The following is a 26,095-nucleotide window of genomic DNA, read 5'->3' on the forward strand; positions in this document are numbered from 1 at the left end:
AGCCCGATCGAGGAGTACCGCAAGCTGGAATTGACCGCGAATCCACCCTCCCCTTACAGGTGAGCACGCGAACATAAGCACCCGGCCAGCGTATTTTCCCACATGATATCTATTTTCTGGAAACTATGGACTACGAAATTTCTCTATTATAGTAAACGTATGAGATCCGCTCAAAACGAAAACCAGATTTTGTTCAATTCCATTAATTTTGAAAAGGCTGGCTTGTTTAGTTCCTGTTTCTGAATTAGAAAATGGTTAAAGAAAGTTTTCATTTCAATCAAACTGAATCAAACAAAATGTGGAAGATCAATCTCTCGAGGGGAGTATGGTGAGAAGTAACTAATGTTGAAGTTGATCAGCAAAATCTAGCAACCACTGCATGTCACTGGCGTCCCTTCATTGACGATGTTTTTCTTTGCAGCGGCGGAAGCAGCGTCAACTCGCCGAGCGCCCTCGGGCCGAACACGACCACCGGAAGCACGACGACCGGCAGCAGCAGCATGGCGAACCCGTACGCAATGGGGCCGCTCTACCACAGCCCCGGCGTGCAGGGTTACTGTGCGCCGACGGACAACCTGTCCCTGGCCGGCCACTACACCGACATGCGCAACTCGGCCGCTGCCGGCTGGTACGGTTCCACCGCCAGCGATCCCCGCTTCGCGAGTAAGTGCACTCTCTTATTTTGCCGTGGATTTTGGATTTATCATAAACTAATTGGAAAAATTGAGAAGAATCGCAGAAACAGTGTCAGATCGATTCCTGAACTCAAGCGAAACTTATCCACGATCACGATCATTGTGCCACCACCTTTGTATCAGAAAAAACTATGTGCATTTGAACCGTTTTTATCCACCTCTTTCTCTCCCCTTTACACCCATTTGGCATAACATTTTGCCATAAGCATAAACAGAACTCCCGACCGTAAATGGTCATCCAATATTGTGTGTTGACAAAACGGTACCACACGCGAGGGTAAGTGCTGCAGTGTCTTTGCCGGAGTTTGTGCGGTTTCGCAAACGGCAAACAGATCGGTGCATTCGGTGCATAACTCCCGTTGCAATTGCGGCCGAAACCTCCCGGGGACGGTCCCAAGAGGGCAAACACTTTGACGCAGATCACTGCACTGCCTGTGTGCGCGCAGCTTTGTGTCAAATGAGTTGAAAATGGCCAATGTTTGACGATGTGTGCCGTTCCCGTGAGCCGTTTGTTGCTGAACCGAACCCGCGTGCTGCATTCGGTGCATTTGTGCTCCAAAGTCGTTAGCAAATATATAACCGAGCTCCCTCTGTTTGGGTGCGTATTTGTGTGCGGTTGGCAGTTTGTTTGCGGGCGTAAAGATTTGCGGGATCGCAGTTGCAACCGGGTAACGGGGAAGCTTCTCGTTATGGGACTCGATTTCATTTTGAAAGGGTCAACACTAACAAACGAAAGGAACGTCGTCGTTTCTGCGTAAGGCTTTGGGAAAATGGCGCAAATAAAGTGAATGCAATTGTTTTGTGTTTTGTTGAGCTTGTTTGAATGTGGGATTCGACACACTCTGAATCGAGGTCTTGACTGTTTTCTTAGGTTTGTTAGCTGTGTTATTGGGTACTTTAACGCACAACCCCAACGAACGATAAGTTATTCAAGATTTTAAACGGTTGTTATCCTGTTTCCCAATAAGCTAGTTCTCTTACTTCAAGACATAATGGATTTAATGTTGTAATAAATTTATTAGCACCTACCCAAAAAAAAGGGCGATTCGTCAAATTCCCAAAGAAGCGTCGAAAGGAAACTCAATACACACAAGAATAAAAGAAAGACTCTCTAGCGATTATCAAATTACCGCCTAACTCCCAACCTCCAGTGCGCCGATAAAGCGAGCTAATCAAAGCCACAACGAAACCCACCCCATCGTTAACCGACCGGACCGACCAAAACCATTTCCCAAAAGCCTGCAACTGAAGTGCCGTTGCTTTCCTGTCCGAAGGAAATACTTCGCCCCATGGGCTCTGGCCAGATGCCTCCGACTGGTTGAGGCAATATTTTGACAACCAATTTACCGCACAATTATACACCGATCAGTGCATTGAGGTGATTGATCTCTTTTTCTCCAACATGAGTCCATCGGCTGTTGAAAGAAGAAGAAAAGCATGGTAGAGGGGATGCGAAAATTGAATTTTCGGCTTGGAATAATAATTATTGGTTCCATCGATGCGGCCCAACACTAACCTGCTCACAATGGAAGGGTATTATTCTCGTCTAAGATCATGCTTCCGGACACAGGGCCTGGGGGAGGGCGATAACATTAGTTGTGTCAGATTGATAAGTTTCTAGAGGAAAATGAATTATTAAAATATATGTGACATGAACACCGGAAGGAACTTTCTTTGATATCCAGATTAAAAATAACATACACATCATTTAAATGTCGAGTATCGTTATGATATGGCAAAGTTTCTAACATATATGAAGAATTGTACAAACTTTTCCATCCATCCATAGCATTGGCCCCCGGGCAAAGGATCTATTTCCTCCAGGAAGGTAACGGCCGGGAGGGAACATTGCGGGTGCCTTATTTCACGCGTTGTTTCACGCCGAACAAAAGCGGCCAACCCTCGTGTCGACAAGATCCTGGCGAGGGTGAGCAGGCCACCAGACGGAAGTGATCAATTTCCCGAAACCGCCGGAGGCTATTCCTGGCGGTGTCGGTGTGTTTTCCTAGTTGTTACAACCTACCAAAGGAGGCCGAACAGCACACAACACACACACACAGAGGGGCGTTTAGGAAGACACACGAAAAAAAAAAACCCAACGGGAAAAAGAAATCAGGAAGCGAAAGGAGGCGCTGTTTGGTTGTTTTGCTGCGGCCCGACCGACGACACCCCAATCTAACCACTGATTTTCCCTGCCCTCCAGGAAAAACATAGTGGCAGTTTATTACCAGCAGGAATTAAATTATGCGTGCACGGACGGGAGGGAAATCATCACGATTGGAAGGCGTAGTTGTGCCGATTCCGTCAAGTCCTCCCCCAATGGAGAAACGCTCCTGTTTTGGCACGGAACGAGGGGCGGTTCGGAAAGGTTGGTAGGAAAAATGGAAACAATAAATTTTCGATTAAGTGCAACCGGTTTCAAGTGGCTCCGGATGTTTTCGGGTGCTGACCGTGTGGTTTTTTTGCTTCTTCGTTCCTCCGCTTCCTTCCGTCGATTAAGGATGCAGTTGAGTGATTGTGCTCTAGGATGAGGGCATAATTGTGGGACAGTTAAGCAGGGTGGGATGACAAAAAAAAAAGGATAGGGATCCGAGTAGAGCTTACTACAAACTACCCGTATCCGTGTACGGGTGCAAATTGGTTGAATAATAATGACGCATGACAGCGAAGAGAAAAATATGGATGAGGCGACGACAGAACGTTCGAAGGACGAATCGTGACTACCAGAAAAAGGATATAAAGAGGGGATTGAACAATTACATGCAACGATAGGTTTATGAATGTATGACAAAAAATCCTCCGATTTTTATCCTATCACTTTTCTTGGAGAGACATTTCCGCACGAATCCGCGGATGGAAAACATTGTTCCACCAAAGGAAAGGGACGACAAATCGGAATCAATTCAATTCCTTCCCGCGGCTTACCGACCGTCGATAGAAATATGGAATATTAACACGTATCCTTCGGGGCATCTCGCTTTCGAACGACAGAAAACGTGGACGGATTCCCATCGTTACCGGCACGAAATAGGATTACACCTAGATGCCGGATTTACCGGCGACGATAGTGTCCGGTCCGGAGCGGGTTCCAGCTAACCGACCGTATGATGCCAAGGACACGAGAGCGAAGGACAAATATTGACATGCAATCGCCACCAGAAATGGGTTTTGCAACGAACGCGCCACCGGGATGAGGTGGCGCAACATAAGAGGATTGTCGTCAAGGTTTTTCGCTTGTTCACTCGGAACGACTGTAAGACGGTATGATCCGGTTTGGCCAGGGTTGGCTATTGGCACGTTTCGGACAATCAGCAGCAAATCTCCCGGTCACGCGACGAAAGGATTTGAGCCGTAAATTGGAAAGAAAGCGCTGGACATGTTATTGGGAAAAATCCATTTTTTTAGTTCTTAGTTTAGAACGAATGAAGGTGATTTGTTTCTCTATTTTGTGCCGAGAAAAACGTGATAAATCAATGGCAATCAATCGTATTAGAAATTGAGTTGTAAAAGAAACCTATGTCCCAAAACTTCTATAAAACTGAAGAAAAAATGAGCTCCCCATACTTGATGAAATTCATCTCCAATGGCGCGGTGGATGATGCCATTGATATCAACCATTTAACACGTTTGAACAACGAGCTCGAACCCGATGAAATTGGAGATTTTTATTACATTCCAAACGTGTTGATGTGTTGACACGGAATTCCGTGAACGGACGTTGGCTTCCAGTAGTGAAATATAAAAGAAGCGGATCTTTATTTTCCCTTCCCATTCCTTTTGGATGGAAAACAATCCACCCAATTTACGGCGAGTAAAAGCACTTGCCCTAGGGCTTGTTCGAACGTATCCCATCCCGTATCCGATTACGTTCGTATTCCGTTCTCGTATCTAAGGGAAGGAGCATAAGAATCTGAGGATCAAACGCGGGCGCCTACCACGAACCATTAGGAAGTCAAATTTTTAGCTAATTTCCACCGACAGGCGGACATTCGGAGCTCGACCCGGGAGAGAGACGAGAGAGAGGGAGGGCGACCGTTTCGGCAAACGCTTCGGTAACTTGAGCCTTCGAGACGCCGGGGTAGGGAATGTGCGGCCCAAGGACCCTTTTGTGGTGGAGGGAGAGTTTTCCTTCGTCACTTCATTCCCTTCATTGTTGTTTGCGATGATTAAGCCTGGACGTGTGTGTGTATGTGTCCGTTTGTTAAGTAGCCGAAAGGATATGCGTACACTGGAGAAAGTTCCCCACTTTCCCGACCTCCGGAAGCCACGTACGGTTGGATGTTTGAGGTTAGGGTATACTTTCTTTCACACTTTCGCTCGAAAGTGTTCCTACACCAGAAATTGAGTCCGAGCTTCTTAAGCGAGTGTATTTGAGAATGCCAAAGAGGTTTTCCGTAACCTCAAGGCAAACCGTTGAGAAAAAGGATATTCCAAAGGATTCGTATGCACGAATTGACTTTTCCGCAGACACACAATACTTTGAGGAATCCGGATGTTGGAATGGATAGTTAAGGTTTGGTAATTGGAGAGTGTGGTAATGTGGTTGCCGAGTTTTGTTCGCCTCTTTCTCTTTCCGATGGGGTTGAACTTCCGGAATGAGACACACGAATGGGCTTATTTACCCTGCCATTTTAGGTGCTATATTTATTCAAATGACGAACATTAAACACGTTTAATGTTTATCCACCGAATTGCACTCCCGATCTGTGCGCGATAGGAAAATGTCACGCTGCAGTACGTAATGCTGAGTTTTCTCACATTTATTTCTTCGCTCTTTTTTTTCGCCCCAAACGCAAATTCTTACCGACCCTCACCGAGCTTTCATTCCAAGTTTGTCGATGGAACAACGTTTGCCGAGCACTTGAAAATATAATAATGCAAATTTGCAGTCGGAACGTTGGGGTGAGGCGTTATGTAATGTAGGGAGCGAGCGTCGGAATGTGAGTTGGTCGATTCTTCCGATTGCTCCGGTGGCATAATTGTGTGCGTTTGAATGTGTGGGTGGAAAATAATGAAAATTCGATTGATGAGGGACAAGAATTGTTCTACGCCATAGCATTTAGATAGCTTTAAGGTTTAATATTCAAAACGATATAGGGAAGTTCTGGAAGTCCCCTATGTAAGCTTAGATTTAATACTAATTTTAAGTTCAATCAGACAGAATTGTCCCTTGAGCAGATCGAAAATAAATGTTGTATTGAGGAAATAGGTTTTTGAAATGTTAACCCAAGTTGACACCATTGGAGGTAGGACTGTAGACAAGTATAAGATCAAGAACCACTTTAAATGTACATCTTTTTAAAAATAAAACCAAATTCCAAAGCAGCATAAATCATTACACAACATTGAAGCGAACCTTTTGTCTGATTATTTTTCAGTATCCCGATTGATGGGGGGCTCGGCTGGCGGTACGATGGGGCACGCGATGTCCAACATGGGCAGCCTGGCGGCGTGCAGTGTGTCCGACACCAAACCGATGCAGTTTCCGCTCGCGCAACGACGAAAGCGGCGCGTCCTCTTCACGCAAGCGCAGGTAAGTGCCGATTGCCACGTGACGACGGTGTGTTTTGCGTGCCAAAGTACCGAAGCGACGACCTTCACGGTCCGCGTGGCTGCAAGGGACCCACCCAGCTGAAACCGGCTTCCCTGCCGACGAAAGCCGCCCAGGTCATTCGGCTCGATTGAGTACAATCCGACGGCCTTCCCCTTTGTGGACTTTTGCTAATGACTGTAACGGGTCAAGTTATGCATTGGTAGGATCGCGAGAGATCGTCTATCCAATGATTTTGCATCTTCTCCAGCTGCCGGTTGATCATTGCATAGTATACGGATGTCAAAAGACGATGTTGGATGTAACTCCCAACACGAAGCATTCGCAATTATTTTTCTCAAAATCAACGACTTGCGATCTAATTTTAAATTTCCATTTTTGAAGTCATCGAGTTTTAATCTATAATTTCTTGAGGCTTCCGGATTTGGTACGTGGCCACCAAAACGTATTTATGTGTCAAACACAGTCGAACATTAACGTGTCACTCGTTCGGCAGCTACCGTTTGGGTGGCTGCTACCGGTAACGGCTTGTCAATAAACCGAATCCACCGGAATGGAACCGAAAACGCCACCGGAACGATATCGCCGAGCACCGATAATCTATTGCTTTAACTCGCCCTGAAACGCGACTCGGTTTGTTGTCTTTCTAGCTGACGCTTTTTTGTCTCCCCCTTTCTACCTCGTCTTTCTTCTATATCCTGGCCGTCTGAAAACGTCCTATTGTCATAGACGACGGCCCACCAGCCAGTGGATGCTGTACACACCGGTGCGACTCTTCCTATATTAGTTTGCTGATGAAACTTGGCATTTCATTTCAAGTGCTTTGTAAATAGATATTCCTGGTGTATATTTTTTCTTCCCGCCTTCTTGCTCTTTCTCGCACGGAGCCTGGCGGGGGTTTAGTGTTTATATAAAGCGTAGCAGCAGCATTCCTTGCCACAACGGTCCGCGTTCTATTCCCCGGGAAACCGGGCAGCGGGATTCGCCAGTAGTTGTTTCCCCGAGCTAGCTTTCATCCAGAGGTTTTCTTCTGGGTTGCTTGCACAAACACACCGCAGCGTCAAATATTTTACTTGAATTCGTTTCGTTCAGGAAGTCCAGGATTGAACCGTACCAGGGCTGACAATGTAAGGGATGAGGGTTGGCAGGAAAATTAAGAATGGATTTCCGAGAAAAACCTCAGGCTTGACCCTACGCCTTTCATTCATTCACCCGTTGACTTTGATGGAAAAGTGTTGCAAGTGGAGAGAAAGATAAACCACTGATAAAAATTATAATTCATTTTGTAATTTCAGTTCGTTGCAAAATATCATTTCTAACTTGAGGCTATTTTGATAAGAAATTCCGTCTTCAGAATTTTGAATAAAATATTCCCTCAGGTGAATAAATTTGCACTCAGTTGATTCATTGAACAAACAATTCAAACTAAAATGATTAAAAACAATCGTCAATCCCGGCTCTGTTTGACACCTGAGGTACGTCAAAAATAGTCAAACAACATACACACACACACTCACACACGCAATTGATAAATATCAACAGCTAACTTTAAGCATTCAAGGTCGAACATGATCACTCCACTCAGCGCAAGAAAGACGTGCCGTCGTACAAGCTTTCAACAACTGTCAATAAACCCCCGGGAGACAACATTTCCAACCTCGAAGAGCTCCGACGACTGGTGGTGTTTCAGTTTGTTGTTCGATCTAAGTAAGCCATCGGCCAATCCACACTAAACAAAGCCACAAAAATGCTCGTTCGGACGTTTATGCATGTGCTACCGATAAAAAAAAAACACCAAAGACCAAAGCGCACCGTGACGGAGGCTCGTGGTTAAATATTTGCTTCAGTTTTAATTTTAAGTGGATGTCAACCGAAAGTACGCCACCGAAAGTAAATCCACACGATAATCCCCGACCCCTCTGTCCCCCCTTTCTCTGGTGTCCCCAGCGTCATCTTGGGATGAAAAATTAAACAATCCTATCACGAACAAGCATCCATCGGCTTGGAGACTGCGCGGCCGTTTCTCCGATTTTGCATTTTACGTGCCTGCCGTGCGGGATCGGGTTTCGGTAGCCGATCGATTTGTCAATATTTTGCCACTTGACGCAACCGGATTGTGCCGCTAGCTGTGGGGGATTTTTCAAACCGGGGGTCTTACGATGGATTAGCAACAAAACATCCTCCACTTTCGCTTCAAGTTAATCTATGGAAAAGTCGCTCAATCGTTGATTATTTTCGAACATTTTGCTGACGATACAGAATTGAGGCCATTCCCGACGGGTCATCGGGAAAAATGCGTTCTGCTTGCGTGTGCTTCCACTTTGGCTACGTTCAAATATTTGATTTACTTTCTCACCGAAACGGTAGCATGGGGCCACCATTGCTTTACATCCCCACAATGGCGTTCGTTGCGTACCGGTTTCGTCCCCTTCTTTGGTGCTCTACTTCGCTCCCGCTTGACATTCGACGTTCGTTTGTGTTTTCATTCCTTAAATACAGCTCCATTTAAAGGGAAAATAATCCTCGATTAGTGTCTGTCGGTGGCCCGAGCGCGAAGCGGGAAGGGTGTCCAAGCAAACGTGAGGTGAGCAAGGGATTATCATAACTTTGTCCCCGACCTGCCGAACCTCCGGACGGTACGCAGCAATGCGCGTGTTTGTCAATACTTTTATGCATGTTTCATGTTCGTTCCAAACGCTGCCTTTGCGAAAGGGCAAATATTTGATTTGGCGGAATGAAACACCGAACGCGCTCTCAGACGGTTCGCAACCACGCCATGAGGCTTTTCATTTTTTTTTGTTTTGCTGGTTCCTTGAATGAAGGGGCGGACCACCGTTGAATGTGTTTGGATTTTGAAAATGTAATTTAAGGACGGATCCTTGATACATAAGTAATTGCTGCGGAAGGTCAAGTGAGGGATTGCGTTCCCGCTGCGTCAGCCATCTTCATTAAATTGCAATAAATCGTACGATAAGCGTAGGTTGAACTCTCCTCCGTGCTTCGTCTACGCAATCATCCCGAAAAGGGGATCATTTAGAATGTGTATAGTGGAAGTTAAGAAAAAAAAATATACAAAACTATTGGCTATGCTGCATTCTCCTCCATTGAAGCTAGGTTACGAATCACAGTTTTAAAATGAAATTAAATGTGTTTTTCAACAACCGCAAAAACACTTTCTTTTTTCAAAAGAAAACATAAAAGAAACTTAATTAACACGTATTTTAATAATCATTTTTCTCCTTTTTCATTTAAGGTTTACGAGCTTGAACGAAGATTCAAACAACAGAAATATTTATCAGCTCCGGAACGCGAGCACTTAGCAAGCTTAATACATCTCACACCGACCCAGGTAAGACCAACGGACATGCGGCCACATAAGACCACCAGTTTTCATTTTTAGTTTTAATAACATCAAACTCAGCATCCGATTTTCTCATCAGGTTGTTACCATTTCGAAAAAGCCCCGTGAGACCGAGGGAAGAATATTTTTCTTTTCAAATTTTGACGCGATAATATTTTTGGTAAAAACAAATAAATTAACGCTTGTAATGGCACTGCGTTGGCGTTTTCAATGTTTTCAGAATCATACGTATGATTCGATGCGCGTGTCAACGCCAGTCCTTGCGCGTGTGTATTTGTGTTTGTGAAAATTCGTTTAGGACCGAAAGAGTGTCATTTGTTTTTCCACGACACCCGCCCAAAGCTGATCGCGGAAAAACGTACGTTGAAAACCCGTTGAGTTTGACAGTTATCCCTGTTCGCACGCGGGTATGACGAGCAGAACGGCGGGGGAAGGGTTGCTGCCGAAGCAATAATATTTCTTCTGGGCGTGCGTGCGACACTTCGAGGGGTGAGACGCGCGCGTCTCCGGCCAAACAAGGGAAGTAATAGACCGTGCGATTATGACGACCGACGACACCGTTCCGGCTGCTTTACTTTTCGTCGCTCCTTCGAGGACCGAGGCTACCATCTGGTGGGACGATTTTTGGCCTTTGACGCAAGGAAGACCTACCTTCCGGTAACGCACGCGCTCCGAATCCCGCGATCTGGCAAATCTCACCCGAAACCTGTCGGTGACAGTCGGCTCTCGCCGGGGTTAATCGATTCTAATCGCTTCCGCTAGGCGTTTGCATTTGTTTGCCTCCGGTCCGGAAGTGTCACATGATGGACCGCCGGTATTGAGTGCGCACAATAAAAGCACGCAAACACACACACACGCGCGTCACGTGCTGGTGAAATAAAATGGACCGCGAAATTTCGAGTGGCGAATATCTGGCCCCGGCTTTCTTGCGATGATAGAGGGTGGGACGAAAGGACGTCGAAACGTCGTTCCGAATCATTGGTCAGGCGGTGAAAGGCGAAAGAAATGTTTTCTTTATTGCAGGGAAAGTTATTGTCGTCTCTTTTTAAGGATCAATTAAACCATTCGTTATGGTTAATTTTATCTAGATAATAACTATTGTGCGATTGTCACAACAATTCGTTGGTAATTGTTGATTATAAGAAACCAATAAATTACTAAATGGTAATTTTTTACTGATTTATACCATCTTTTCGTCGTCTTTCGATACGATCTTTAATTTCATTCATGCTAAATTTCTAAAATCAAGTTTAATTTTTAAATTGTTATTGTAAACAACTGGCTAGCGAAAGGATTACATGAGGTGTGTTATGATATGGCATATATTTTGCAATCTTATAATATTTTTAATTCATATCAGATTCCCACTGCACCATGTAACGTTCTATGGTTTCTAAGTATCCTTACCATAAACAAAATCAAACAAAGAAAGTCTTACATACACATATACATACATATATGTGTAATGGTAGACCAATCCTTTGGCGATGCTATCGGGCGCGAAAATCCGTTGATGGCAACCAGCGTAAAGTGTAAACCACTACTGGAACCGGACTAATCCGGCGGTTATTCAACAACTGGCATGCGCTCCCGAGATCGCACCGGGAGATTTCACAATCTTAATTCGAGGGTGCAGCAAAAGAAAACAGTTTTCATCGCAGATAATGGCCCAAACGGTTGGTTGAAGGCTCGGGAAAAGCCTGGTAATCAGATTACCGGCGGGATGCGAAACTGAACGTTGGCTTGCGTCGGTGTTCATTCCGGCAACATGCGTAAGAAAAGTCACCCTAGTTTCGACGCAATTTTTTTGCAAAGTATTTTTTACGCCCTTCTCTTTCATTTGATACACCTTTAAGGAGCTCAAGAGGATATTTGTTACTCGTTACGTTGAAAAGAAAAACACATAAGTAGGGATTTTTATATTGTTTATTTTAAGTGTTGGTAGGTAGCACGAAATGTGCTCGATAGAATCGATTCAAAGAACTCTCGCTGTGCAAAAGAAAATAAAAAATAATCCAGGATCCCGGAATGAAACACCAGTCTACGACGATATCCTATACAAACAAAATTATCAATCTGGTGGTGGGTGAAACGCGGATCGAAAAAGTAAGGCGATTTCAGTTCATTTTTAAAAATAACAAAAAGAAAGTATATTACTGTCGGCCAAAACCTCGAAACATAAACGGGCAGCGGACAATGGTGAAGTGGAAAGGCTTATAGCACCTGATGAGATAGCGTTTTTTCCAGTAGCAACCCTTAAGCAGCTTTTGCAGGCAATTGAAATTGCGATGGCCTGGTGCGGATTTATCGCAAAACCCATTCTTTTTGCACCCATTTGCCGAGATTTGTAAATGAAACAAAGTACAATGGAGCTTCCAATGAAATGGTTCGTGATTAACGACATTCAATTTCAATATCGATCGAAAAAATAATCAACACACTGCCTTATCGTTTTTTTGAAGCAGTTGCACAAAACTCATCGCTTACTTTTATTGCTCCAGAATTGCTCCCAGTTTGTGCATGATGCACATTTTAAGGTGGTTTATTTTTTGCACTACACATGGCTGTATGTGTGACGAGGTCCTCCAGAACACACACACGCACACTAACACCAGCCCAAATCAACATTCGCACTCGCTTCGGGTCCCATTTCTATTGAATCGCCACTCTGCTCCTCGCTGACGATGTCACTTTTGATTAACGCTTCAAGTGACACTTCGTTTTAGAAATTCAATTTGACAAACGAGACGGCCAATTGAAATCGAAGCAGCCCGTCTCCGGGGGAGCGATGGCAACCAACGTGGAGCCATCGCCCCAACCACCCCCGTGTCAGATGCGATCCTGTTCCGCGAATTTGGGGATGATCATGATGGGACATTTCGACAGCCGGGGGAAAAAAAGATCAAGAAAACTTGCTAACCGTTCGGTGGACGAAAGGTTTCCCCCGGGGACGACAACGGGGCGAAACGGGACGGTTCTGTTCGCGTACCAAACTGACGGACGTTTGTCAAGCGAAGTGCGAAAATAACAAAAGTCCGCCATGAGCCGACGGTGTCCGTTTGTGTGCAACCGGAACTCGGGAACTTTGACGCACTCGTGGGCGGCTCTGGTATCCGGTTCGGATTTCGGGCGGCAACACGGCACTCGGAACCAGGCAGGAAAAAATGGCCACTTCGTGGATCCGACTTCACCCGGGTGGGGTTTTCTAGCGCAGGAAAACGGCCGGCTTCACATGGATTGGAGACTTCCAGTTGGCTGTGAAAAATAATCGCATTTGCGGAAAACTCGCCAACAAACGCAGGCAACGCCCACATTCAGCTCGGGATAAATTATATCGTTTTTCACGTTGCTACGCTTCTCCGTTGCCTCGCTGCGGCGTGATAAATTTTGCAAACATTTGATCAGACACATTGGGCCGATATTTTTTTTCCTTTCTGCTTCGTCCGATCACCATTACTTCCGGCAGCTCTGGGACCACTTTTTCCAGACCTTCTCTTGCTGAGTGCTATTTATTATCCACCGTTCAACTCACGCCGTTCATCTGCGTGTGTTTTCTACTGGCATGGTATCACATCGGTCACTCGACACTTTAAAAAAAACGCATCGTTTTTCACGTATCCACGTTATGCATGAGTGTTTCAGCTTGGTTTTTCAACAACTAAGTTTCACTTCCATCGTTTGCAATATGTCTTTTGCGAAACGCGTCGGATTTACGTACGGGAAAGTTAATGGGTTTTCCGACTGCTCGTTTCACGTAACCTTTGGGCATTTGCAATTTCCTGACCAGGGAAAAAGTTTACTTTTCCACGCGGCATATGGCACAGCTTTCCACTGGTGCCATTCTCTTTCAACCCGCGAATGAGCCTTCGAAATGACTAGTTTTCACCGCCTGAGCTCCAAAGTGGCGATGGTGGCGATCAAGTGCTGCTGAAGCCTTTCGAGGAGCGATGAGATAGAAAGACAGGGTGTTGAAAGAAGAGACGACGACGGCACACGATGGAGTTAATCCTAAACTGCATTAGAATAAAGAGCTCCACTTGAGTGTACTACCAGGCATTTTAATGGTTGGGGTGTTATACTAGATGGATTGTTTTTTTCTCAACCAAACAACATATAGAGGATGACAAAAAATCGAACAGCTACTGTTGCTACATTTGACGAGAATTGTGCTCAATATAATGTAGTAGCAAAAGGAAAGCTAAAATAAACGTGTTTTTTTTTGTGGTAATAACTGTAAGTTCATCAAAACTTCGTTTAAATCCGTTTGGAAAACGATCAAATCATTTAAATACTAAATCAGAAAAACAAATAGCTTAACATTTTCCATAAAATTTGCATGTGCCAGGACAACCTCCTGCACACATAGCGTAGAAAGTATGAGGAAAACAAAGTAGGAGAGAGTAAAACAACGACACTGAAACAACGCTTTTGCCAACGGGATTTCTGGAATGGGATTTCCCCCGGGAAGGTACGAAGACAAGGTTCGAAAGTCAGTCATCAAAGCCGGAAACTCATGGAGAAACAAAAAAAAAAGTCAAATCTTGAGAAACTGGGGAAATACCGAGCAACCGTGCAGGAACTGCGTAGCGGGACGAACCTCAAACTTGGATTAGCGAACATAAACATAAACATTACGAACGGCTGGAGGCCCCCAAGGAGGCAGGATTTACCTACTCCTGTCACAATAAACATTACGAGCACGTTCGCTCGCCGACTGTTGGGTCAAAATGGCCGCTTGGATGACGTTGGATGTAAGAAAAATAAAATTATGGCAAGAGCTTCCGCACGCAGCGGGAGCGGTCCACGGAGGACAGGGAAACAAGATGGAAAAACACATTTTACAGGTCGTTCGTGCGCAATGACGAAACGAATTTTGCAAGTGCTTGTTGACAGAGTCAAGAACAAAAAAGCTTCTTTTCACTGTTTGTTACAAAGCAAGAAAATTGGTGAAAGAAATCATAACACTGAACGCAGGTTTTCTCTGACAACAATCGAATAATGGTATTGATGACTTTCGATCGCGTATCATCGCTCAGTTTAAAGACAAATTACGTTTCATGATTTGGTTAAATCTGTTCAACAGCTGGATACAAAACAGAATTATACTTTACTTTGATTTATCGTGGAGTTTGGGACAATTTCAAATACTTATCTTTGTGTGCACAACAGGAATTTTCAATCGTTAAATGATAACTAAATATCTATAAATTCGAATACCTGAAAACATTAACTAGCGGAGCATAAGAAAATAATAAAAGTACGACTTGATAGCGCTAAAATATAGAAAGAATCTCTGCTGGCGATGGCCTTGCTTGCAATTGCGGGACATAATTTGCGTGCATTTATCGATCGGAGCCAGATGCTGTGGAAGCTGCAAACCGTCACCAGTTTGTCACCGGTGAAGGAACACGGCAGCCACTATCAGCAGGATCAGCAGGACAAAAATCGAATACCGAAACCGTAGCGATGGAGTGGTTTCGCAAGCAGTTCAAGTGGTTTCGCTCCTCAATTTTATGTTTTCCCCCTCCGGCTACCTTCTCCCCTGTTTTAACACCCGGCTACCTTTCGATCCGGGGCACGCTTTCCGTTTCTGCTTCTGCTTGCGGTTATTAAACATTTTTTTTTTTTCGAGCGATCCAACGATCGAACCCGGTTCCGGGAGGTTTTCGCAACGCTGACGACGCTTGCACGCAAAAGCCGCGTATCCTATCCTCTCTCTTTCTTTTTAGCCAAGCCAAGCCAAGGTTCAGTGCCGTGGTTGTACAGTTGACGCGCAATCGGGATTTCACTCAAACATCTGGTAATCACGACCGTGATGTGGATTTTCTGAACAGATTTTCTTTCCATTCTTTTTATCCTGGTTGTGCAATATTTTTACCTCCATAGCCACCAGCGAGGTTTATGTGCTTGTGGGTCGATGGCACGAAAAGGTAACGTTAAACACAATGCAATAAGCTCCGAAGGTGAGCGCAAAACAGTTGTGAAGAGAATCCTGCAAAAGCACTTGAAGCTTCGACGTTCGACAAAATGTTCAATTCGAATGGAGTAATGTTAAAAAAAAGGTTTATGGTTTACATTTATGGTGATTTCATCTTTAGAGGAGGTAGTCTCAATTAAGTCCGATTCTTAAAAAATTTATCGATATCTTGTATGTTTTTAATCGCGAAAAATTCGTGAAACATAAATAGTCCTTGTGCCAATATTCAAATTTTTAGGTTTTCCAAGGACTTTCGTGTCCTTTTGTGATGTTTTTACAATTGATTAGTGTATGACTTAGTGGTCGGTTTGATTTCCTGCCAACGGTAGGTATTTCGAAAATGTTTTACTGCACTTTAAGGTGTATCGTATCTAGGGAATTCCCCATTCTTATCACTCGTAGGCACCACCTACCCTGAGTGAAGCTTTTCCAGATGGTTCCGGCCTATTTGTGTTTCGTCTTAACTACGATCCAAATGGTACCCCGTTCGCAGTAAGCGAATGCACCGGATATCCTCACTGTGTGGCCAACGGAATCGGGGAGGAAAGATTAAGTGAATTTTTTAAAAACATCCAACCCGTCGGGAAATTCCCTACATTCGGGGGAAGTGAAATCCGGATGCGAATGATTAACGTATGAACTTTGCTGTTTTTCAACAATTTACCTAATCCCGTCCATCCGCTTCGGGTATGTGTGTGTGTGAGATGCTTTGCAGCAAGGAGCACACGCGAAAAACTGAGAAGCTGGTACTGGCGAAGGTGGAGGATGCAAACTAAAAAAAATAGCATACCCCGTGAGGGATGCTTCGTAAATATGACTACCTTTTTAATCCCTTGCGGGAGGAAGGCGTTTGAGGGAAAACGTGCGCCCTTCGGAGGAGGAACAAGATCGGCAAAAAGAGGAAACAGTCAAAATAAACAGACCATGCAGTGCTGGGATAGGGCCACCCGGAACCCAGGACTGCGAAGGATCCTCGGGAGTTGCTGGGTTCTGCCAGAGGATCTAACATCGGGGTTTGCGATGGCCCGTGGAAACTGGTAAACCGGGACTGAGGTTAGACGCTTCGCTTCCCACGCAGCTTACTGCCCAATTAACAAGTGCTCAGCGATTATGAACGTCATCATCATCATCATCATCATCATCATCACCATCAGAGATCTACTTATTTTGCACATTGGTTGCAAGCTTCGATGAAAGCAGACAAAAGAGATGAATATCCCGAATAAGCTGAAGATTCGTTTGCCGAACAGATACACCGCAGGAGGAGATTTTAAGATAATTTAGCACAAATTAGGCGATCCAAAACCTTGTACCTGTCGGTAAAACACGTTTTTCACACAACAAACTACAGCAAACCCGCCTATGAAACATGCTGTGAGGGATTGATTAATCCATTAAGATAAAAGATTAACAAACAGGTGTTTTGTAATTACTTCTTTAACAGAAAAGTGCATTTGATAGTGTTTTGTTTGAAATCACACAGCACAAACTTACACACAAAACCCGCTCCAGTTGTTTTGGTGTCCGCATCGAAACAACCTAATTAAATATTGCATTCAATTTGCAATTTGTATTCATGAAAACTTGCTTCCCAATTCGTTTTATTGAAAATGCAACGAGCATAATAATTACGACTGTCGGTTGAGATACGAATTCTTAATTAAATTATTACATCACCAACGTTGAACAAATGTAACCTGCCCTTCCACAACCTCATGCACATAATATACACCCTGGTGAGTGATGGTTTGTAATTGAAAAAAGAATCTCACCTCCTTAATCAGCGCATGAATGGAGTAAAATTAATGAAATAAAGTCATTCATGCACCTGGTCGTTCTGTGTAAAATTGAAATATAAAACCAACACACACGAATTTCTGAGCGGAAAATAATTGAGATATTAACAATTGTGAAACGGAGTCGTGTAATTAAATAAGCGAATTATACGAAAAACCTTCCCTCCGGAAGACAAAAAGGAAGATAAATGTCACAATGAAACATCTATCTTTCACTTAATCCTTGACAAAGACACCACAAAAATTATCCTAGATCCCGTACTTCTTGCGGAAACCAATAGCCCGAGCGCTGTATGAAAAGCTGGTGCTTTATTGTCAGAGGTGGTTTCTCGTATAGTGTTTACCTCACTCGAGTATCTCTCGCATGGGACCCTCGGGAGACCCCATTCAGCTGGTGGATTGTAGAGCATGGGAAAAATAAAACACACGTCCGTGAAGCTGCTGTAACCGGAGCAGAGCGTTCACGATGGAGCCTCCCGAAAAGCCGGCCTGGCCTGCGGGAAGACTGCAGGACCAGCTTCTGCTGCTTGATTACGCTACTAATTGCACCCCGAGAAAGCTGCTGATGAGATAATATTACACTCATCCTCGTTGAAAGCTTCCTCACGGTTCCCGCGACAAGACCTTCCCTGTTCACCAGCTGGAGAAGTTTCGAAATGGATTGAATTGAAGTGAGTGTGTTTGCATAAAGCATCGTCAGCACATGTTGTTGGAGCCATTTTTCTACGATGTGCTGCATGGGCAGAGCGGGAAAAGCCAAGAGCTGGAGCTCCCCCTTTTTCGAGCGTCGAAGGCACTTCTCTTTCGCCGCTCGGTCATGGCTGATTTTCTCGTAATTAAAAAGTAAGAAAGTAGCCCGCGCTGTAAAAAAAAAACGCGCCAAACCGCACGCTGAACCGGCGCCAACGGCGGGTGCTATTCAGCCGAGGCTATTCAGTGCATCAATGCACTGTGCCGATGCAATACGTCTCGCCTTCCGAACCCGCTCGGTGCCACTCGAGTATGGCGTAATAACACACTAGTGGTTACTTTAGGTACGATATGTTTCAGCCACCTTCGCGTCTACTGGCTCTCGATCCTGCCTCAAATGGGTCTAATCTCAATGAGAACCTCCTCCCGGTTGGCGTCGAGCTTAGATTACGGGCGCATATATTCATCTTCACCTTGCGCTGAATTTGCCTTCTTGCTAGCTCGTCCGCCAATTTCCTGTACCAAAAACTAGGTTCGTTGGGTACTGTCACGCGAGAAAATTCTCCAACACTTCTCTTCATTCACTCCACAGTCTGCTACTTATCAATGGCTTCCGAGGCGACGTAAAGTGCATACCGCAGCGTTCTTTTCTTAACCAGAAACATAGTTTCCGAGCCCATTCAGGCCACTTCTTTTCCTCGACGGCACCTCTCAAAAGCCAAAGAGAATATGAAATTAATGTTTACCGTCCTATCGCTTTCACGGGTATGGACACCTCAAGTACAGTGACAGGTGATCCCCAACTCCGACGCTATTGCAACTAGTCTCGCTTAGCGAGGGATTAAAGTTGAGCTGGCGGTAGGGTGGGCATCGGCTGCAAGAGAATAAATTCTTTGTTGCTGCTACGTAAACCAAAACATGGAGCTTGTTGGGCGTGCGTAAAATGCAATTACTGAGCTTGCGTCATACCCACTTCATTAGTTGGAATCTGTTTCGAAGAATAGTGCGCCTGCACACTGTGTACGCTTTGTTGTACTTTTCTTTTATTACTAGGTAACTCCTTGAGTTATGATGTTCTTTTTTCTATTCAGCGTAGTTATTTACAAATTAATTATACTTTGAAGATAAAGTACGCAGACATTGCCATTTTTCAGCGATTCTATGAGAGAAGAATTTATGGAAAAGTGAGAAAATGAATTACTAATATTCACAGTTTTGGATATACTAACATTCTTCAGGGCAATGCAGTTCAGTGATAAGAAAGTATAATGAAAACTTAATTTTTTACATGTGCCATACCTCGATTCTTACGGCTTTAGCGCAATACTAATTTGCGCCCATCGGTGATGCAAGGTTCTGTGAAACTGCATCACTTATTTCGGGGTCTTTAACACAAGGGCCCTCGAGGGCACCGAGCACACTTATGTGCAATTCCGCACGGGGGACCAGCAAAAGCCTACGTCTGGGGCCCGATACACAACCGAAACGTTGCCCTCGCATAAGTTGCCAAGAAATCTCGGCGGGAGAATTAAAGAAACGTCGTGGGCGACTACCAGGACGTTGCAGAACCGTAGCGGACGTAGGCAGACTTTGCTGCGACGTAGCAGAAAATGTGAAAAAATAAACCGGTACAAATCGAGATGCTTCCGCCGACGGGTCTCCGTTGCGAACGAGATGTAGCTACGCAAATAAAGAGCACGCCTTTGAAGCAGCGCATCGTGGGTTTGCGAAACCGACGACTTCCTTCCGGGCGAAGTAATTCGTCTTCGCGTTTTTAGAGTTGCGCTTTAAAGTGGGACCCACCGCACGCCGGATTCAGCTTCCATCGGCAACCGTCGGAGGTTTCCGTACGTTTGATGAAATCAGATTACTCATGGACATGGAGTCCGTTTCCTGTCTAACGTTAATGTGCAAACATAAAATTCTCTGCCAACGGGGTTCTGAAGAAATCGTGCACCGGAACTAGGCTTCTTGCAAACCACACGCTCGTGATTAAGAGAAAGGAGCAGTGAATGATGGAAGCTTGAAGTTCTTTGTGTTGAAGAATTCAGACTTTACTAGCATGTGCTTCGTACCAAGTCACATTGCAGGATGGCATGAAATCAAAAGCTCTTCAAGGCTCTTGGGTGCACAATAGGTAACGTATTCCGTGTTCGTAGGCTTGAGGTGAGCCTTAAACTAAGCTGTCACCTGGTGCGTGGTGCCAATCTGCAATAGAACAGCTCTTTAGCCAATCCAGCAGGGATTTAGCTTCTACCTTAAAAAGAGATATTCCACTTCATAATACGTTGGTTGGTTAAAGTGTGTTTAAGTGATGAATGATGCGATAATGTTGCTAATGGCGTTCGTTTTGTTTATCGCCAACAGGTTAAGATCTGGTTCCAGAACCACCGGTACAAGTGCAAACGGCAGGCGAAGGAGAAAGCGATGGCAGAGCAGAACCAGCACAATCAGGTTAGTAATCGCGGCCAGCCTCACAACCTGCGTACCACCCGGGTGGCGTCAGACACTGCGTCCGTTGTTGCTGCTGGTGCTGGTGCTGGTGCTGGTACTGCCGGTGGTGGTGTTGATGGAGGTGGAGTTGTTCCTGCTGATGTCACCGTGGTGACGGACTCGACCAGTCCAACGCCGTCCTGCGACCTGCAGCTACTGCACCGCGAGCAGCAGCAGCAGCAGCAGCAGCAGCAGCATCAGCAGCATCAGCAACAGCATCAGCAGCAACAGCTGCATCATCTGGTGCGCGACCAAACGCAGGAGGCGTACGAGGAACACTCGCAGTCGGACGTCCTACTGCCGGGGACGGCGCAGTACGTGAACGGCACCGGAATGCTGGTCGGCATGCTGCCCCACCCGATGCTCGGCTCGTCCCCGGTCGTCGCGTCCGGCCCTGCGCTGCGTCCGACGTCGACTAATGCGAGGTTTGTTTTTCATCCCAGTCAGCCAGCTCACCACGACGTGTGGCCGTACCAGTACTAGTTAAAGATGGCAAGCCGTGCTCCGGCGGCTCCAACTCGAACAACACGCACACCGGTAGCAGTGGCAGTGCTGCCGCCGCCGCAGCCGCAGCCGCCGCCGCTGCTGCCGCGGCCGCCGCCGTCCAGCAGCAACAGCAGCAGCAGCATCAACAACACCAGCAACAGCAACAGCAGCAGCAGCAGCACGGACAGCATCCGTCCCAGCATGGACAGCATCCGGCGCAGTCTCATCAGCAGCAGCAACAACATCAGCAGCAACAGCATACACATCAGCAGCAACAGACGTCCGTAGGTGGGGGCAGCGGGGCCACAGCGCCCGGTGGAGGAGGTGGTGGCGGTTCCGGCACGCCGACCAGTGGCACCGGAAGTGCTGGTAGCAGTGGCGGCGCTAGCAACGGCAGTGGCGCTAGCAACGGCAGCGGAGGGCCGGCCAGCTCCGGCAGCATAGTGCTGCTGAACGACTCGAACACACACTCGCCGGATACGGCCACCGCGGCGCTGCTGTCGTCGTACAACGGGGCCGCCCACCAGCACCAGATGCTGCAGCAACCGTGCAATAATGCCCTCATGTCCAACAGCCTGGCGATGGCCTACCGGAACCAGAACAACTTCATGGCCAACAGCCACCAGCAGCAGTGTGGCGGCTACCTGCCGCTGCAGACGCGAGCCTGGTAATATTAGTGGAACCGCTTCCGTTGTGCCCCGACGGGATGATGTGAGCCAGCGCCGGAATCGGTTTCGGTTCGTGCGGGAGTGAGTTTGAGTTTGAGTTTTTTTAGTGCAAGAACGTGAAAGTGTTGGGGGAAATATTCGAACAAAACTTTCGAGTGTTTTAAAAGGACAATTTGTTACCTCCTCATTGGTACTTTGAGCCACGAATGGCGAGTAAATTTCCAAAGTAAAAGTTCAAAAGTGAAAACCGTAGACCTGCGGTGTTTTCTCTTCAGTTAACCTTCGTTAAATCGTTAAAGCACAAAATTGTGACCAGTTTCTAAATTCCTTTAACAGGCATTCCAACTCCTTCACTTAGATTCACTTCCAACAAACCACGACTCCTCCAACTGCTTGTATATAACTATTTTCGTACCGATAGTACAATCGTCCCTTATTTTTGCTTGTTGCGCTTTATTTTGTCTCTTTATACGAAAGTAGTGTTTTCTTGTAGCAATTGATTATTAGTTTAGACATTGGCTGGTAGAAGGAGGAAGGCAAAAGGTTCTGGATTTAAAACGCTGGAGCTGGCGCATCACCAGTACAACATTAGTCCGATAGGATCTATGCTGCACCGGTAGGAACGTGTTTGGTTTGTCTTCACACAACGTGTCAAAGTGTGCGGTTCGATTGTGGCCACCGATCGACGTCGGGTGCGCTTATGTGTAAATTGTTTTTACAAATATATCAAAAGAAGAAATAGATGTTCCAGCGTCGGATTGAAGAAAAGCTAGTTTTGCTAAAATCAGAGCAAGAGAAAACTTAATCGAACATGCGAAGCGGCATGCGTTGCATTAACAAAATACAATGCAAATGAATTAGATTTGGCTAAGGTAATCGGTTCAAGGAGAGAAATGTGCACCAACGATAGAGACAAACGTTTCTTACTACCTTCGGAGAGGGATGAAACAATGTTGGACAAAAAGGACATTATTATAACCCGCGTGTTCCGTTCGTTTGCGTCCCTGCTGGAAGCGTACATTTCTATTTGCAGTTCTCTCAAGTGAATCTTGCGGTGACATGAACAAAACGGAGAGAAAATGTTCCACATGTACCTTAATTCCAGTAAGTGAACTACAAAATTAACGAACACACCCACTCACGTTTGTATATAACTGTTTTATTGAGCATTGATTTAAGCACGCTAGCATTTAGAAACTAAACACAAACAAACCAACATCAGAATGGCTTGCAGGAGTCTTGCATGACCCATCCGCATAAGGCAAGGAACAGCATGGTCAAACTGGGACGAAAAATATTATGCAACGGAAAACAGAAGCAACAAGCAATTTGTGAATGGTTCACTCTGTTCTCAATGTGATTGTAGCATGAAAAATATGAATAATTACATAGGAAAAAGGTATTGGTCATAGCACGACATAAACGACTCGACGAAAACAAACAAGCAAAAGTATAATAAAAAATAAATATAATAACGATGGTACATAAAATAATTGATTAATGATAGAAAGATACAATGAACAGGTCTCGGCTTAAACCAGGACTTTATGAAATGGATTGACGGGATGAAGAGAGAAAAAGTGCAAAATGAAATTAAGTCGCAGCAATTTGCTTAAGAAAGTCATAAAAGTGAAAGGAAAACAGAACGCACACTAGCATTTTTAGTTCGAAATAATTACGAATTGTTTCGCGCTCGTTGGACGTAATCGTCGCCAATTTTTTGATTATTGAATAATGAATTGAGTTGTACAACAGATGACAAGAAATGCAGGTAACATAAAACGAATCGACCCCCAGGAGAGATTTCATTTGATAAAGCGTAAGGGAAACACACTTAACCGTAAACAAAAGTCATCACTCATCAAGAAAAATGAAATGAATCAACTCAAAGTCTGTTCAGAAGCGACTAATAGGGCTAGCAAACAAGAACTACTACCGTGCTATGGGCAAGAAGGGAATAAAGGTTCAACAGACACGAGAAGAAGCAAAACAATGTCTCACGAGATATGAAGAGGAATGTGCAAATCATCAACACACGAAGGACAGGAAAAGATAAGGAAATTGTGTAGCAAGAAATGTAGCAAAGAAAGCAAGGAGCAAAATACGGGCCAGGGTATGCGCGAAAAAAGGCAAAACAATGTATGCAAACCATGCATGAGAATGGAAACGAAAACAAAAATAAGAGTTTAAAAGAAAATATAAATCACCGAAAATAAATAAACGAAAACAAAATGTATCTCAAAATGCGCATGTTTTTCTTTAAAATAATCCATTAGTGTGGCTTTTTTGTTTCTTCTACTTTCTTCTACAGATATTTCAACGTTTTTTTAGGAAATAACATTATGGTTTCAATGATTCAACATAGATTTTTCAAAAGTTTCAACTTAATAAAGTAGTAAGTGTAAGTGAATGATAACATCTTTGGTAAGTTTTTTAATGTGCTAGTCCCGACAATTTTTTCCATAACTTCACGATAAAAAAAGACTTATAAAAATTTTTGGACGATGACCTCCTTCTGAAAAACGCTTTTCGTGAAAACTGAGCGATACAACCTTAGCTCAATCCGGACGGAGGAACGAGACACGCTTTGTCTTGCACAAAATGAAGGCGTCTTATCGACTTGTAAACACCACCGGTTCGAAGCTTAAGGGCAAGCGCCAAAGAAACTTCCCTGCCTACGTCTTGGAAAACTTTTTCATCGTTTCGCCTCCACCGAAAAGGATACGACCAGCCGCATTAGTATTCATGTTCGCGGAGGCGCCGTTTTGTGTTTCCGAGGGGGTACACAAAGTACACAGGGGAAAAGGGTTTCCAGGCCATTTTTCATTTTCCTTTTTTTTCGCCAAACTCCATTCTCGGAACTCCTTATCGTTTTCTTCGTATGTACGTTGTTAAGAACGACCTCCGTACACGAAGAAGTCGCGATGAATTTTGAATAGAAATAAAGCAGAGCTATCATCCGCCCCCTAAACGTAGAGAACCTACCGCTTGCTCGGGAAATTTGTCTTCCGCCAAAAGGGGGAACCTTTATAAATGGCCTAAAATGAACCTACGACCGAAATGATTTCGATAGGCAGGAAGCGAACGTAAGTAAGATTTTTGCGCTGATCCTTATCGGATTGATTGCTTGGGTATGAAAAATGGGACGGGGCCAATGGCCGCGAAGGAGGTAGAACATTTCGTGCCCAGGTCGTTTGCTGGAAGAAACTCGTCTTGAAAGATGTCATGAATATGATAGCGGGGGGTTATGAATATAAAATTTTAGCAGTCCTAAAATATCGCCCCTTTATTTTAACGATAAATTGTTGATGATTGATGGCAAACTGTAAGAACGTTGGGTTTTAAAAAAAATGATATACCGGTATTTATTTATGTCATGTTGTCTGATTTATTTAAGGTCAACATCACATTCATGTTCAGATTTCATATTCTTGATACATTATCTAAGAATGAACAACCTTTCACGTTTTTCGTAGGAAGTTTGAATTATTGCAGTAACTATTATAATAACGTAAAATATTATTTCATTCCTCGTCAAAATTGTCTATCTCTCGAACACAAACACCCAACCCATGGTCTTTTAACATCTGTAACACATCGACAAATTAAATTACAATTTTGCGACACTAACGAACCTTCACGTCCTGCTGGCGGTTGCGCTGACATTGGTCAAAGTTCAACTCGACTCTCCCGCCAATGCCAACGTCAGCGGCAACGTCGTGCTGGTCCTCATCTGCTCGAAAAGCACGTTCCTGAACGCCGTCGGACCCACGAGATGATCCAACGAGATAGACCGTGCACTTCCGTTCCCGACGGGCCGGTGGAAAACGCTTCACATTCCTCCCCGATTCCCCCCTCCCAGGACGCACCGACACCTACCCTCGAACCCGCAGCGATCCGCGCAAACTTCCGCGTCAGTGTCGGTCCTATTGTTTTGCGCCGGAAGAGGGGGTTTGAGGTGGAGTGATGGAGAAAGGAACCAGTACGTGACTTGGACAATTGCACTCGACTGTCGACAGGTAATAGGGAATGTGAAGGATGTGTTTGTGTTGTTTTTTTCTTTTGTGTTTGTGTGTCTCTGTTTAAAATATTTCTTCCTGTTTTCCCAGCGAGTTTCGTTTTCCCCAGGCGGTTTCCATTATACTGTCTTCACGTGTCTGATAGTTCACATTGTCGCCATTTTATAAGCGGAACACAAGATTAATTTATACTTAGCATTTGGACAACGTTTTGACTGACACAACATTTCCTCCAGGAAGAAGACATTGCTCATTATAAAAATATGAAGCTGAATGAATTAAAGGAAATGGTTCCGTTTTGGATAATTTGCTTTGAGCGCAAATGTGAATCACAAATTGTGACAAAAAAAAAATAACCA

At 44.8% G+C, this 26,095-nt stretch overlaps 1 protein-coding gene across 1 annotated transcript; it reads left to right on the forward strand.

Moving 5' to 3' along the window:
* Positions 1-485: 485 nt before the first annotated feature.
* LOC131272876 (thyroid transcription factor 1) lies at positions 486-21,720 on the forward strand. The gene is made up of 6 exons (XM_058274749.1): positions 486-663; positions 6,074-6,228; positions 9,500-9,595; positions 20,438-20,524; positions 21,007-21,100; positions 21,374-21,720. Exons 1-6 carry the CDS (start codon positions 501-503, stop codon positions 21,718-21,720), a joined length of 942 nt encoding a protein of 313 aa, XP_058130732.1. The 5' UTR covers positions 486-500.
* The last annotated feature ends 4,375 nt before the right edge of the window (positions 21,721-26,095 follow it).

Source organism: Anopheles coustani, chromosome 3 (genome assembly GCF_943734705.1).
Source record: "Anopheles coustani chromosome 3, idAnoCousDA_361_x.2, whole genome shotgun sequence".
Classification (NCBI taxonomy): Eukaryota; Metazoa; Arthropoda; class Insecta; order Diptera; family Culicidae; genus Anopheles; species Anopheles coustani.